Source organism: Hyaena hyaena, unplaced genomic scaffold (assembly GCF_003009895.1).
Source record: "Hyaena hyaena isolate Hyena2069 unplaced genomic scaffold, ASM300989v1 scaffold_231, whole genome shotgun sequence".
Lineage (NCBI taxonomy): Eukaryota > Metazoa > Chordata > Mammalia > Carnivora > Hyaenidae > Hyaena > Hyaena hyaena.
Window position 1 is genome coordinate 393397 of NW_024080862.1, and position 14958 is coordinate 408354.

Consider the following 14958-nt stretch of genomic DNA (forward strand, 5'->3'; position numbering starts at 1 on the left):
TGGTTTAATAATCTTGAGCTTCCTTCTGTGAGATCTGCAAGACTGATTGAGGTGCTGTCTGGAGGACAGTGCCTTGATAAGGAAGTCAATTTAACTCTGGAAGTGGTTCCAGAAGAGATGTAAGAGTCAGAAGTCTAAGGAACTTTCTGATAGGAGGGAGCAGAGTAATTTGTGTTGACCCAGAGCCATGAACCAGAACCAGTGAGTGGAGTTTCCATGAAGGCAGAGGTTGACTCAGTGTAAGAACTCTTCACAATAAGAACTCATGGAATGGATTATCTTGAGGTGAGCAGTTAAGGGCTGAGTGACAGACCCTGTCAAGAATTTGGTACTGCAGATTCTTGCCTCACATGGGCCATTGTACCAGGTGAATGATTTTCCATGTTTTCTTTAAGAAGACTATCATCAGCCAATAGACCAGTCAGGGTACAGGGAAACTTCTGTAGCCATTCACACCAACTGACTGGTATAGTGTCTGCTCATTTACTTAATTCTGACTAATTCCAAGATGAATAAAATGAGCATCTTGGTCTTTGCCAGCTCCTTTAACTATTGCCTCTGTTTGTCCTTTGTCAGATTGGTGGGATCCGGTTCCTGTATGATAACCTGGTTGAATCCCTGGAGAGGTTTAAGACCAGTAGTGGCTTTGGCTGTATTCTGGCCCATAGCATGGGTCTGGGGAAAACTTTGCAAGTGATCTCCTTCATCGATGTCCTCTTCCGCCACACGCCAGCCAAAACTGTCCTTGCCATTGTGCCGGTAAGAGTTCAGTCACCCCTCTGAGGAGCTCTGGGTTAATGCCTTGCCTGGTACTAAACAGCTTTTTGAACTCAGTTTTGAGCTTATTTCTTAAAACCCTCTTTCTGGACTTGGCTTTCTGACAGGTTAATACTCTTCAGAATTGGCTGGCAGAGTTCAACATGTGGCTTCCAGCTCCTGAAGCCCTTCCAGCTGACAACAAGCCTGAAGAAGTCCAGCCTCGGTTCTTTAAAGTTCACATCTTGAATGATGAGCACAAGTATGTGGCCTACCCTCTCTTCTTCTCCCTTTCCTTTTAGACTTCTTTCCAGGATCTGGATATCAGGGCACAAACCCTGTCTTCCCAGATTCCTTTTGGCTTCTTGATGTGTTCCTTCCCACCCGCACTGCCCATTCCCTGATTTTTTCTCTACCTAGCTTTTCAATGAAGTCAGAGTTAGGTAGCTTGGGAAATGTCTTATGTTCTGCTTGAAGGTGCTTTTATATCCTGAAAAATATGCATACATCATCCTATTTGCCCATGTGGATAGTAATAAAATTCAACATGATGAAATGAAACTGTCCATCTTCTAACTTTTCACCTTTTACATTTCTCTTTCTTAGAAGCCTAATCAGCAGTCTCTTTTAAGCCCTTATTTGTAGTTGACCTTTACTGGTACAACTTCCAAGTTTTGAAAAGGGTAAATTTGGAGCGCCTGGGTGGCTCAGTCAGTTAAGCATCTGACTTCAGCTCAGGTTATGGGTTCGTGGGTTCGAGCCCCGCATTGGGCTCTGTGCTGACAGTTCAGAGCCTGGAGCCTGTCTTTGGATTCTCTCTCTCTCTCTCTCTCTCTCTCTGACCTTCTGCTCTTGCTCTCTCTCCCTCTCTCTCAAAAATAAGTAAAACATTAAAAAAAAAAAAGTAAACTTTTGTTTTGAATTTGAATTTGAATAAGATTATTTATATTTCCATTCCATAAGTTCAATTTGACTTCCAAAATTCTAAAGCTATTTCTTGGTCCAAGCCAGCCAGCCATGCTACCCTCTCCCCTTGTTGGCATGGATAATTGAGAAGATACACTTTCTCTTCTGCAAAGGCTGCCTTTTGTGATGTTTGGTGACACACATCAAAATGAGGAGACTGAGTGGCCCCCTAGATGGTTGATCACTGGCTCTTCTTTCTTGGATTTCAGGACTATTAGTCCACATGCAGTTAATGAATTAAAATCAGAGCTCAGTTGTTTAGGAGTGGAGGGACTGTGCTCTGAGTGTCTCTGGGCTCTGCTACCCTTTTTCCTTTACTGCTTGTCCTTGGCTCCTTACTCAACGGGGCCTGGGAAGATAAAATGCAGAATATTGCCCTTGCTTTAACTGTCTTTTGTGTATTATGGGAATAACTTGAAATTCTCCCTCAAATGTAGAATTGTAGTCATGCATGTACATCCAAGGAAGTTGTTACTTTTGTTTGCCTCGTGCCATTGTATTTCTATTTTTCTGCTGTTTAACTGTCATTAGTGACCCCATCCATCCTCAGTATGGTTAGCATCTCGGGAATACTGGGAAGGGAGGCAGCCAGCAAGCCCTGTGATGCTGCTACTGAAGTCCCTGGCAATAAGGACTTCTGAATGTACATCAACGTGGCTCTAATTATGAACAATTTTTTCTCTGTTCACTCTTGCAGGACAATGGCAGCTCGTGCTAAAGTGATGGCTGATTGGGTATCAGAGGGTGGGGTGCTGCTGATGGGGTACGAAATGTACAGACTCCTCACCCTGAAGAAATCCTTTGCCACAGGTAGATCGAAGAAAACCAAGAAACGCTCTCACCCGGTCATCATTGATCTGGATGAGGAAGATCGACAGCAGGAGTTTCGGAGAGGTGGGTAGCCTTTCCTGGGGATACTCTTAGGGGTAGTGTTTCAGGAAAAAAGAAATAGTGTCTGCAGTAGCACCAAGTCAGATATGAAGATTATTGATGTGAATTGTATTGTCATGAACCAGAAATCCAGGTCCCTAAGATAGGTGGGCAGACCTCCACAGGCTCTCAGAAGGTACTGCTTTCCTTGCCTGACATGGAATTCTGGGTGGGCCAACTCACAGACTGGCTTAGGGAGATTCCCCTGCCCATCTGGCTGTTTCTCTCACAGAGCAGTTGGGAGAGTGACTTTTCTTCTCACCTTGTCCTAGAGGTGTTCTGGGGTAGTATTAAAAGAATATTTGTGAAGTATTTAAATCACTGATATACAGAGTAGTAATGATATTGTAAGTTTATAAAAGGGAGAATTTATGCCAGTTCTTTTTTTAGTGAAAGTCGTTCCTCTCATAGTTTTAGTTCTGCTCTATCTTTAAGGGGCTTTTGCCTGTTTGGGGAAGAAAGTTTTTTTTTAGGTTCAGAGGCTATTTGATTTATAGGTCTCTTCATCTGTAGATTATGTTTGTCCTAGGTTTGCTTCTGTGGTAGAGCTGGGATGAACTTGCCATTTAGCAATGACTGGCAGGTAACTCCAGAAACATTTTGTCCTTTAGCTAGCTCCCCACCAGCCAGCCCGCAGATGGCGCAGAGACACTGGCAATGGTGAAAGTTGACTGAAGTATCTGGATGATTCCCGTTAGTCTCATTTAGACCCATTAAAAAAATTTTTTTTAATGTTTATTTATTTTTGAAAGAGAGAGACAGAGGGCAAGCAGGAGAGGGGTACACAGAATCTGAAGCAGGCTCTAGGCTCTGAGCTGTCAGCAGAGAGCCTGATGCAGGGCTCGAGCTCACAAACGGTGAGATCATGACCTAAGCCAAAGTTGGATGCTTAACCTACTGAGCCCCCCAGGTGCCCCTCACTCAGACCCATTTTTAATCCCAGGCTGGTAGTCTGTAAGTCACATGCTCTGCCACCCAGTTGGTATAAGCCCTAGGTAGGAATGCAAGGGGTTTTACTTTGAACATAAAGGAAGAAAAGAAGAGAGATAAGGAAAGAGGGAAAAGAGATATTTACTGCAAGAGTCAAAAGTCCAGGTTAATGTGTCACACCAAATGTGCAGGAGCCTGGATGGCTGGCTCCCTTTCACTAATGGGGGCTGACTCTTGCTTTCCTGCTTCCTTCATTTCTTCTGTCTCCTCCAGGGTGCACCCCTACTTCTCATATTGTTGACTAAGAACAGGCCCTCTCACCCTCTGACTCCGGATCCTCTTCCCTCCCTAGAGTTTGAGAAGGCCTTATGCCGCCCTGGCCCTGATGTGGTGATTTGTGACGAGGGACACCGCATCAAAAACTGTCAGGCCAGCACCTCACAGGCCCTGAAGAACATTCGCTCTCGCCGCCGGGTGGTGCTGACAGGTTACCCCCTGCAGAACAACCTCATTGAGTACTGGTGCATGGTGGATTTTGTGCGCCCAGACTTCCTCGGCACCCGGCAGGAGTTCAGCAACATGTTTGAACGCCCTATACTGAATGGGCAGTGTATTGACAGCACGCCTCAGGATGTCCGCCTCATGCGGTACCGGAGCCACGTCTTGCACAGCCTCCTGGAGGGCTTTGTGCAGAGGTGAGCCATCCTCCGGGCCCTGTGTTTTGAACCATCAGAGAGCTGTTGGTGTAACAGGCATCCAAAGCTGTCCCAAAGGGGAACTGTTACAGCAGGAGGGTCCCTCCCTAGTGGGTGATAGTAAAACGTTCCTTTTACTGAGTAGCTTTTCCTGAATAGCACACAAATGATGGATAGCCACTGTTTCAGTCCTCTGAAAGTTTGGCCTAGAAGTGCTTCTCTCAGAAGTTGTTCTTTGAAGTTTCTAGGGATACCTACCTTACTTGCTGAGAAGCAAAAGAGAGCTAGCCTTCTGCTGACTCAGTGAAAGCATAGAAGTGCTGGTTCTCAGGCGCCTGGCCTCACCAGTTTCAGCATCTCAGTAGGTATCGTTAGGCTGGTCTAAGGAATTCCCTTGTTTTTCCTTGTTAAGATGGCACGTGTGCAGAAAGTTTAGAGAAACAGCCCTAGATCTGGGTATGAACCTGCAGTTCCCAGTCTCTGCTACCCAATCCTCTTTACTTTAGTTCTTATCCTTAAAATGAGTTTCTTCTGATGGTCGCTAAACCAGTCCTCATTGTTGTAAGGCTGCTGTGAATGTTGAGATCCTCAAAAGGAGGTGCGGCAGAAATGCAGGACTCTCTTGTTATCCTGCACTGACCCCTCCTGGCCACACTGGCTTGACAATTCTGATCTCTGCCTTTGTAGGAGAGGCCACACTGTGCTGAAGATTCATCTACCTGCCAAGGAAGAGAATGTGATCCTGGTACGGCTCTCAAAGATCCAGCGAGATTTGTACACACAGTTCATGGACCGCTTCCGAGACTGTGGTAGCAGTGGCTGGCTGGGGCTGAACCCCCTCAAGGCATTCTGTGTGTGCTGCAAGGTGTGTTGAGGCCTCAGGGTATATTGAGATATGAATGAAGAATGTACATTGTCCCAAGGGATTTATTCCTGCTGGGAGTCCTTGATAAAGGAAGAGTAAAGTGAGAGGGCCCCGCCTCGGTTTGCTGCATTGGAGAACTGGAGGCCCCAAGGAGAGATGTGCTGGTTGTGTGCTACATGGCTCCTGGGTACCCAGTAGTTGCCTGGGTACCACTCAGCCTGTGATATAAATGGTGCTCCTTGCAGTTGTGTGATTCATCTGGTTAACTTGAGGTACCAAACTTGAGAAGTTGCTTCCTTTCTCACGGGTTTTTTTTAACTTGGGAAAAAGGGATAATGGAAAAACATTGTGGGGCAGATTTTGACTGCTAGCATAATCAAGATTCAAGAAATATATAGCTTAGACAAGTTATTGGGGTACCTTATGTTTGATTCTGTGTTTAATCTTTCATCCTGATAATGCTTGAGATGATTCGGGGTTAGCAAGGCCCAGGTATCTTTAGCACTAAGCTTCATGAATAGGTTGATGAACCCTGACTTGTCTTTAGTATGTGTTTCCTGTTGCCTAATGAGGGACATGTTTCTTTGACAGCTCTCAGCTGACCTGTTGGATATTATAACCAAATGACCACTGCTTTAATAAGTCAGCTGAAGATGTGTGTCAGGGGACTGATGGGGTTTTAAAATGTTTCTTTTGTAGCCACAGTCCTAAACAGGGCCAGGAAGCTACAGCAGATATGGTCTGTGAGGACACTACAATGCCAACACACCCTTCTTATCCCCTTCCCGTCCCCCCAAGGAATTCTCAACTCCTGCTAGGAATAGTCCGTGAAATGACTTCTGGTTGGTCATCTGTAAGTCAGATACATTTGTCCATAGGAAGAGATTAGTCTTGTTTCATAGTTTCATACGGTAGTTGCCTGTAGCCACACAGTGAAACAGGAACCTTCTTACGCTTATTTAAATGAGAATGCAAGGCTTGTGATACAGCCTTTTTGATTATGCATATGGGCATGCCCGCTGGTATGAACTCTTCCACTCGTATTATGATGATCACAGTTAAAATAAATACGTAGGTTCTTTGGCTATGAGGGAGTTGGAGATACTGTAATTTTTGGTGTGATAGTGTATGCTGTGGGAAGTGTGTGTTTGAGCAAGTGTGTGTTTCCAGACTCCCTGGGATACCCTTAGATTGTTCATCCTGTGTCACTTCCTCTTTAACTTGAACTTCAGATCTGGAATCACCCAGATGTGCTGTATGAAGCCCTTCAGAAGGAGAGTCTGGCCAATGAGCAGGACCTAGATGTGGAAGAACTTGGCTCAGCTGGGACTAGTGCCCGCTGCCCGTCACAGGGAACAAAAGGCAAGGGGGAGGACAGCACCTTGGCCTCCTCAATGGGAGAGGCAACCAATAGCAAGTTCCTACAAGGGGTTGGCTTCAACCCTTTCCAGGAGCGAGGCAACAACATTGTCACATATGAATGGGTGAGTCAAGCAGATACTTCTGTGGTCATAAACCACTGCTGAGAAGTGATGGTACAAAGCAAAGCCTATGTGGGAAGAGGGTGGGGGTTGCACAATGCTGCCAGGGTCTTTGTAGGGAACTATAAAGGTTGCTCATGAGCTTCTACCTTGGAAGGAGTAAATTTTATTTCCAATGATCTGGCCATGGACCTTCTCTAAGCTGCCTCATTTCTCTATTGCAGGCCAAGGACCTTTTGACAAATTACCAGACTGGAGTCTTAGAGAACTCTCCCAAGATGGTATTACTTTTCCACCTGATTGAGGAAAGTGTGAAGCTTGGGGACAAGATTCTTGTGTTCAGGTAGGCAGAGAAATTCCCCAATGACACTGTGTATCTATAGTAGAGTGACATAACCCCTATAAGAGTGAGACTGTCTGGGGTGACCCCAGCTCCTTTTTTTTGTTTTGTTTTTCTCTTCATGCCTTTCCAAACTAGTGCTTCTTATTATGAGGACCTTCTTGCATTTCATCTCATTCTTGGAGTTTCTTATTTTGCCAAATGTGATTTCTCTGCAGAGAACAGTTTAAAACCCTAGGCTAACATTGGAGGTCATAGTCTAATCTTTCATATTGTGGCTCAGGTCAGATCTGGCCTGTGGCCTGTTAGTTTTTACATTTTTAAAGGGTTTTAAAGATGAAGAAGGCTACTCAACAGACTGAATGTGGTCTGCAAAGCCTACAAATATTTACTACCTGGCCCTTTCCAAAAAACATTTGCTGACCTCTAGTCTAATCCGCTTCAGTCCCTCCCAGCCTTTATTTGTTTTAATTAAAAACAATTGAGAAGGGGTGGTACCTGGCTGGCTCAGTCAGTAGAGCATGGCAACTCTTGCTTTCAGGGTTGTGAGTTCAAACCCCATGTTGGGTGTGGAGCCTACTTAAAAAAAAAAATTTTTTTTTTTTTTGATGCTTTCTATGTAAGGCCAAATAAGTAATATGATTTGTTCCAGAGTCACATTCTCTGGCCAGAGCTCTGAGTTCCATCAAGGCCTGATTCTTCAGGGAAACAGACATAAAGCTGATTGCTTTCTTTTTGCTCTAGCTAGATTATGCCCCCATGAGAGCTAAGGGTTATCTTGGGAGCCTCAGAGTAAAGGTTTCCATGTGTGGCACACACTGAGAGGAGAGCAGTGATTCTAACTGGGGGAGAGTTTAGTGTTCCACTGGTTTTATATATCATTTCTGAGGAGACTGCTTCTCTTTATAACTGGAAAGCCTTAGTAAGACCTATAATATTGATTGTGGCCTATTGTTAGATCTTATGTATGCAATGTTGGTTTTTAATGCTGATGCTATTAGTTACTATGTACTGAGCTAAACCCCAGAATTTAGGAGAAGTAACTGAGAAAGAATTGAGGAAGTAGAAGTAATAGGATAGCAAATTTAGTGGGGTGGTGATAATAAGTGTATGGATGACTCTGCTCCCATTATGAGCTAGGGAGAATACCCCTAGTGGTTCTTTGTGGGGTTATCTCTTATAGGGAGCAGGTTCTGGGAGCCCCCACTGTCAGAAGGCTATACATGATTGTGAGTCCATTGGGGAACAAGATTCCCTTGGGTCTGGGAGCCTTCTGAACCAAATGTTGTCCCTTCCAGCCAGAGCCTTTCCACTTTGGCTCTCATCGAGGAATTCCTAGGGAAACGAGAAGTGCCCTGTCTACCTGGTGCTGATGGGCAAGGAGTACAGAAGTGGGTTCGAAACGTCAGCTACTTCCGTGAGTTCACTGCTGCTTTGTTTCTGGAGCCTTGGCAGGGTCTGCTTAAGGCTTTCCTTTCCTTCTCTGCCTTTTTGTCTTCTACTCCATTCTCCACCAAATGTTTAGGAGTATTTGGAGTAGCCAAGAAGCAGGGAGGTATTGAGAGCAAGCCACTGTGTGTGAGGCACTGTAGTAGGGGCTGGGGAACTTGGGGAAGATATGGGGAGAGCAGAGAAGTAGAAGACATAAAATAAGCCTTGTCTTCATCTGAGATACAGTAACTCCAAGACAAATACAAAGCAGCACTGATCGAGTGCCCTAAGGAGAACAGAGTCATTGTGGGAAAGATGATTTTAGAAGGATTCCTGGAGGAGGCAGGACTTGCAGTAGACTGATAAAGATGGGGAGAATTTGAATATACAGAATTAGTGTGGCCCAAAGATCATTCTAAGAAGAAGCAACAGAGTGAATATAGGCCCAGATGATGCATTCTTCTCTATAGGGGAGATAGTATTCCTAAGAGGGGGAAAATGAGTTCTTGAGGGGATTAAAAAATAAAAAAGCTTAACTTTTCAAAAGTATAAAGCTCATATAGGCGTGCAGTAAATAAACATACACAGTATATCTGTGGTATTTAAATTTTCACGAGGGACATGTTGATTAGGAAAAAAAATCATAAAAGGGGTCTTAAGGGGGTAGTAATGAAAAACAAATGTTGAGAGATATTAGCCTCAGATACTTGCTGTCCAACTATAGACATTTGGGCTAGATAATTCTTTTTGTAGGTTGTGGGGGGGTGGATTTTTAGCAGTGTCCCTAGTCTCATTAGATGACAGTAGCATCCACCCAGTTATAACAACCAAAAATGTCTCCAAACACTGCCACCTGTCCTCTGTACGGTGGGAGGGCAAGGAAATCACCCTTGTTGAGAAACACCGGCCTAAAGGAAGTATTTAGAGAGTAGAGGTTTGTGGGATGGTAGGAAGACCCCCAGCACAGGGTTGTGTTGACTGTATGCTTTCCCAGTGAGGCAATGCTGAGCTGTGCTTGGGAACTGTGGGTACTCAGGTTGGAAAGGTAGGTTGGAGTGCCAGTTGAAAGAGCCTCTAATACCAATTAAACTGATACTTCCTATAACAGTAATCATCCAGTCCTCCATGTGGTATTTCATCTCCTTAGCTTCGTCCTTTTCTCTCTTTTCCCTAGGGTGACAAATGTAGCCTCTCTTCTCTTATTCATGCTGCTGCTGCTGCTTTTTTTAATCTCTTCCAAGATTTTATTTAAATTCAAAATAGTTAACATATAGTATAGTATTGGTTTCAGGAGTGATTTAGTGATTCATCACTTATATACAACACCCAGTGCTCATCACAAGTGCCCTCCTTAATGCTCATCACCCATTTAGCCCATCCCCCACCCATCTCCCTGCCAGCAATCCTCAGTTTGTTCTCTATAGTTAAGAGTTTCTTAGGTTTGCCTCCTCTGTTTTTATCTTATTTTATTTTTCCATCCCTATGTTTATCTGTTTTGTTTCTTAAATTCCACATATAAATGAAATCATATGGTATTTCTTTTTCTCTGACTTATTTCACTTAGCATAATACCCTCCAGTTCCATCCATGTTGTTGTAAATGGCAAGATTTCATTCTTTTTCATGCCAAGTAGTATTCCAGTGTGTGTGTGTGTGTGTGTGTGTGTGTGTGTGTGTGTGTGTACACACCATATCTTCTTTATCCATTTATCAGTCAGTGGACATTTGGACTTTTCCCATAATTTGGCTATTGTTGATAATGCTGCTATAAATATTGGGGTACATATTTCCCTCCCCCCCTTTTTTTTGCATGTGCCCCTTTGAATTGATATATTTGCATCCTTTGGATAAATACCTACTAGTGCAGTTCCTGGGTTGTAGAGTAGCTCTATTTTTAACCTTCTGAGGAACCTCCACACTCTTTTCCAGAGTGGCTGCTCCAGTTTGTATTCCTACCAACATTATAAAAGGGTTCCCCTTTCTCCACATCCATGCCAACATCATTTGTTTCCTGAGATGTCAATTTTAGCCGTTCTGACAGATGTGAAGTGGTATCTTATTGTGGTTTTGATTTGTATGCCCCTGATGATGAGTGATGTTGAGTATTTTTTCATGTCTCTTAGCCAGTAGTATGTCTTCTATGGAGAAATGTCTGTTCGTGTCTTCTGCCCATTTCTTAACTGGATTTTTTGGGGGTTTTTTTGATGTCAAGTTTGATAAGTTCTTTATAGATTTTGGATACTAGCCCTTTCTCCGATATGTCATTTGCAAATATCTTCTCCCATTCTCTAGGTTGCCTTTTAGTTTTGTTGATTGTTTTCTTTGCTGTTATTCATGTTTCTTTTTAATTGAAGGTTACTTTTCCCCCTTCCTTTGAGCTTCCTTCTTTTCATCCATATGCCCCATCCCACTGCCCCAGATCTATTCTTTTTAATGTCTCCTTATAGTAAGTTCTTAATCATCAGAGCTTGTTAACACTGCAAATTCCTGGTGGAGGAACAACATCCATATCAAAACAGAACTCTTAGTCCTTCTGCACTCACCAAGATTTACAGGACTGAGCCAGAGAGGTCACCCTGAGCCAGCTTTTACCAAGCTTCTGTATTTAGGGTGGTTCTTAGGTATTCTAAAGTCTAGGAACCTTGACCTTAGAATTACTTTGTCTACTAAAGGGAGAAACATAGTTTATAATCCTTGTTGCACATGGTGATATTTTTAAATTATAGGTTCCTGGGACGCACTGTAGCCCCATGGAATGTCCATGGGGGTAGAATCTGAGTACTGTAGAGTGTTTGTTTTGTTTTAAAAACACATTTGCCCAGTGATTTTGCTGCGTACCCTTACCCTCATATGTCCATTTCTTGTGGTTTTCCTTCTGTCCTAGGGCTAGATGGTAGCACCCCTGCCTTTGAGAGGGAGCGGCTCATTAATCAGTTCAATGATCCCAGCAACCTTACCACCTGGCTGTTCCTTCTGTCCACAAGGTGAGTGGATCCTGAGAGGGGAGGTCAGAGGGCTGTGTTCAGGGCAGCTGGCCACATGGGCAGGTACCCAAAGGCTCATCCAAGTTCCATCAGAAGAAATCTGCTCAGGTTTGTGACTTGTTTTTGAAGTCAGAGAGGGGACCCCAAAAGGTTGTGTTAGATGGATAGTCATCATGATAGTGTCACGAAGTTCTTTAAGCCCTTCATGGTCATACTTAAGGGTGCCTGGGTGGCTCAGTCTGTTAAGCGTCTGACTTTGGGTCAGGTCATGATCTCATGGTTTGTGGGTTCAAGCCCTGTGTTGTGCTCTGTGCTGACAGCTAGCTCAGAGTCTGGAGCCTGTTTCAGATTCTGTGTCTCCCTCTCTCTCTGGTCCTCCCCTGCTCATGCTGTCTCTCTCTCTCTCTCCCTCAGAAATAAATAAAACATTAAAAGACAAAACAGTGGTCATACTTAGCTTTTCTCTCAGGAGTATTCTGAGTCTTAGATGATGGGATTAATGTGAAAGTGCTTTAAAAAATGGAAAGTGTAATGTAACTGTAAAAGGCGATGGCATTGTTTGTCTCATGCCAAGCAGCTTTAAGGTTGTGCTGCATTTTGCCATCAGAATGCCCTTGATGGGTATGAGCTAGTCATTTTCCTAAGCTGTTAGACTAAACACACCAGAAACATCTGTATGGAGATAGTTTCCTTCACCAAGTGACATCACTCTGGGGCCAGGATGCAGGGGCCTTACTCATTACAGAGGAATGGAGAGTGGGTTTTTCTTTCAGAGCTGGTCAACACTTCTGTTTTGGATTTTCAGGGCATACTTTTCAGTGCTTGAGCAATGTACTGTTCATCAGCAGCACAGTACAATCTTCCAGTATGTTGTGCTTAGGACAAAGGTAATACAGTGCTAGCAGTCACAGAGTAAAGCCAATTTGAAAACTGTCTTTAAAACGAAAAGTTCTGTGATGGTTGGCTTGTGTTTTACAGGGCTGGATGCTTGGGTGTGAATCTGATCGGTGCCAACCGAGTGGTGGTATTTGATGCTTCCTGGAACCCTTGCCATGATGCCCAGGCAGTGTGTCGGGTATACCGTTATGGCCAGAAAAAGCCCTGTCACATCTATCGCCTTGTGGCTGATTTCACTCTTGAAAAGAAGATCTATGACCGACAGATTTCCAAGCAGGGCATGTCAGGTAGGGCATCTTTCAGGCTCAATATTAATCTTATTGTGTCAGGGGGATGGGGGAGTGGGAGGAGGGGCAGGTTGTGAGAACACAAAGAGGCTTTGAATCACAGAAAATCAGCAGTTCTTCCCATCTTATTCTGATTTAAATAATTGCTTTAGAGGTGGTAAACCTCAACTCATCCTAGGCAGGTTTAATGATAAGAGCTGAGCGTAGGTATGCAAGTTTCTCTTACGATATTCCATTTCACCAGGGCCTCAGACCTGGTCTTTGACTTTCAAATATGGAATGGCCTGAGGTAGTTTAGATATTAGTGACAGTTATGCCAGCCATAACCTCTCTTGTCTGCCAACCTTTGTAGCTGTGCTTGTGTGGTCTTCTCTGCCATGTACTGACTTTCTCCATGTCTTCTTGCTTCTAGATCGGGTTGTGGATGATCTTAATCCAATGCTGAACTTTACCCGGAAGGAGGTAGAGAACCTACTGCACTTTGTTGAGAAGGAGCCAGCTCCCCAAGCATCCTTGAACATAAAGGGGATCAAGGAGCCAGTCCTCCAACTTGCCTGTCTGAAGTACCCTCACCTCATCACCAAGGTAAGAGCCTTGGATGCAGACAGTTTCCCATACAGCAGTCTCCATTCTGGGAAACTTGTCTGGCAAACTCTGTCCTTCATCTGAAGTTTTGTTTCGTACAGAAGACTTGAATTCATCTGGCCTTATCCTTGCCCCGTGCAGGTTCCCACCCCTGTCTTATCTATGTGCTCAGCTCAGCCATGTGGAATAATTTGGCCAGTGTGAGTTTTTCCTAGCAGAAAGAAGGGGTAAAGTTCTAGAAACGTAGTCTGATAATTCTCTGAACTCTCCCATCCTTTTATTTTTTAAGTGTTTACTTATTTTGGGAGAGAGAGAGTAAGCATGCATGCACGTACATATGCGAACTGAGGAGAGGGAGAGAGAGGAAATCCCAAGCAGGCTCCACACTGTCAGCACAGAGCGTGATGTGGAGCTCCATCTCATGAACCATGAGATCATGACCTAAACTGAGATTAAGAGTTGGATGCTTAATGGACTGAGCTACCTAGGCACCCCTCTCCCATCCTTTTGATATAGAAGGTAGATTTGGGTTGTCTAAAGGTGGGACTGGGTTAAAGTTGTGAGTTACACTCTTGACAGAAAGACAGTAAACCTGCTTATGTGTCTGTGAGCAGGCACTCTGTGAGTGCTGGAGATAGCCAGCCCTTTCTCAGTTTCAGAGTAAGCCTCATTGTATATCAGTCGTGTTGGCACACACCGATAATTAAATCAGTGTCCTCCTGTGTCCCCAGGAGCCTTTTGAGCATGAGTCACTGCTCCTTAACCGAAAGGATCACAAGCTGACCAAGGCTGAGAAAAAAGCAGCAAAGAAAAGCTATGAGGAAGACAAGCGCACATCCGTCCCCTACACCCGCCCATCATATGCGCAGTATTACCCAGCAAGTGACCAGAGCCTGACCAGCATCCCTGCTTTCAGTCAGAGAAACTGGTGAGTCACTGAAAGGGGAGGAAGGTCTGCCACTGGGCCAGGCCCAAACCTTTAGACTGGTTCTGTTTTTAAACAAAGTAAGAGTCTACAACTTGTTTGTTGGCTGTTGTGAACTGACAGGTTCTGCTCTTGGAGAGGGTTCCAAAGCAGTTCAGCAACCCTGGTGTTTTAAGTGGCTCTGGCTGGAAGAGTGAGCTACTGGCCTTGTGACTCAGAAGAGTTTTCCTAGTCTCCTGGAGAGGTGCAGTTTCCCAAGACACAGAAGCCCAATCCTCCCACACAGCTACCTTCATACCTGTAGCGCCTTGGTCCTAGATCTTGCTTAAGCAATGAAGTTCAAGGGTGAAGGCCAGGTCTTTTGTGTGTCTTGGATTGCAGTCAAGGAATTCTGATGCTCTTAATGGGATTTCATTCTGTGGCTGTGCCATGATCCTCCTTCCCCCACCCCAAATCTTTTTCTTGAATACAGCTTCCCAAGTATGAACACGATAGAAACCAATTGCTAAGCAAAGAGGCTCTTTGTAAGAAATTACAAAACATTATGTGTTTAATTTTTTTTTTTTTTATTTTAAGGCAGAGTACCTCATAGGGCTTACCAGATTGGCTGCCTGATCGAGTGGTTTGCTTTAAAAAAAATTTTTTTTCTTAATGTTTATTTTTGAGAGAGAGAGACAGAGTATTAGTGGGGGAGGGGCAGGAAGCGAGGGAGACACAGAATCCGAAGCAGGCTCCAGGCTCTGAGCTGTCAGCACAGAGCCCAACGCAGGTCTAGAACTCACGAACCTTGAATTATGACCTGAGCCAAAGTCGGATGCTTAACCAACTGAGCTACTCAGGTGCCCCTAAAACTTTTTTCTTATGAAGATTCCATGTTAAAAAACAAA

At 44.3% G+C, this 14958-nt stretch overlaps 1 protein-coding gene across 1 annotated transcript in view; it reads left to right on the forward strand.

Annotated features, from left to right (window-relative positions):
• RAD54L2 (RAD54 like 2) overlaps positions 1 to 14958 on the forward strand; it is a 105730-nt gene that overhangs the window by 81825 nt on the left and 8947 nt on the right. The window contains exons 8-19 of the mRNA XM_039243628.1: positions 577 to 759; positions 885 to 1018; positions 2420 to 2616; positions 3935 to 4277; positions 4965 to 5142; positions 6375 to 6626; positions 6848 to 6966; positions 8262 to 8380; positions 11278 to 11377; positions 12356 to 12561; positions 12974 to 13146; positions 13878 to 14074. Of these exons, the coding sequence (XP_039099559.1) occupies positions 577 to 759; positions 885 to 1018; positions 2420 to 2616; positions 3935 to 4277; positions 4965 to 5142; positions 6375 to 6626; positions 6848 to 6966; positions 8262 to 8380; positions 11278 to 11377; positions 12356 to 12561; positions 12974 to 13146; positions 13878 to 14074 (2201 nt within the window). The remainder of the gene's footprint in view (positions 1 to 576; positions 760 to 884; positions 1019 to 2419; positions 2617 to 3934; positions 4278 to 4964; positions 5143 to 6374; positions 6627 to 6847; positions 6967 to 8261; positions 8381 to 11277; positions 11378 to 12355; positions 12562 to 12973; positions 13147 to 13877; positions 14075 to 14958) is intronic.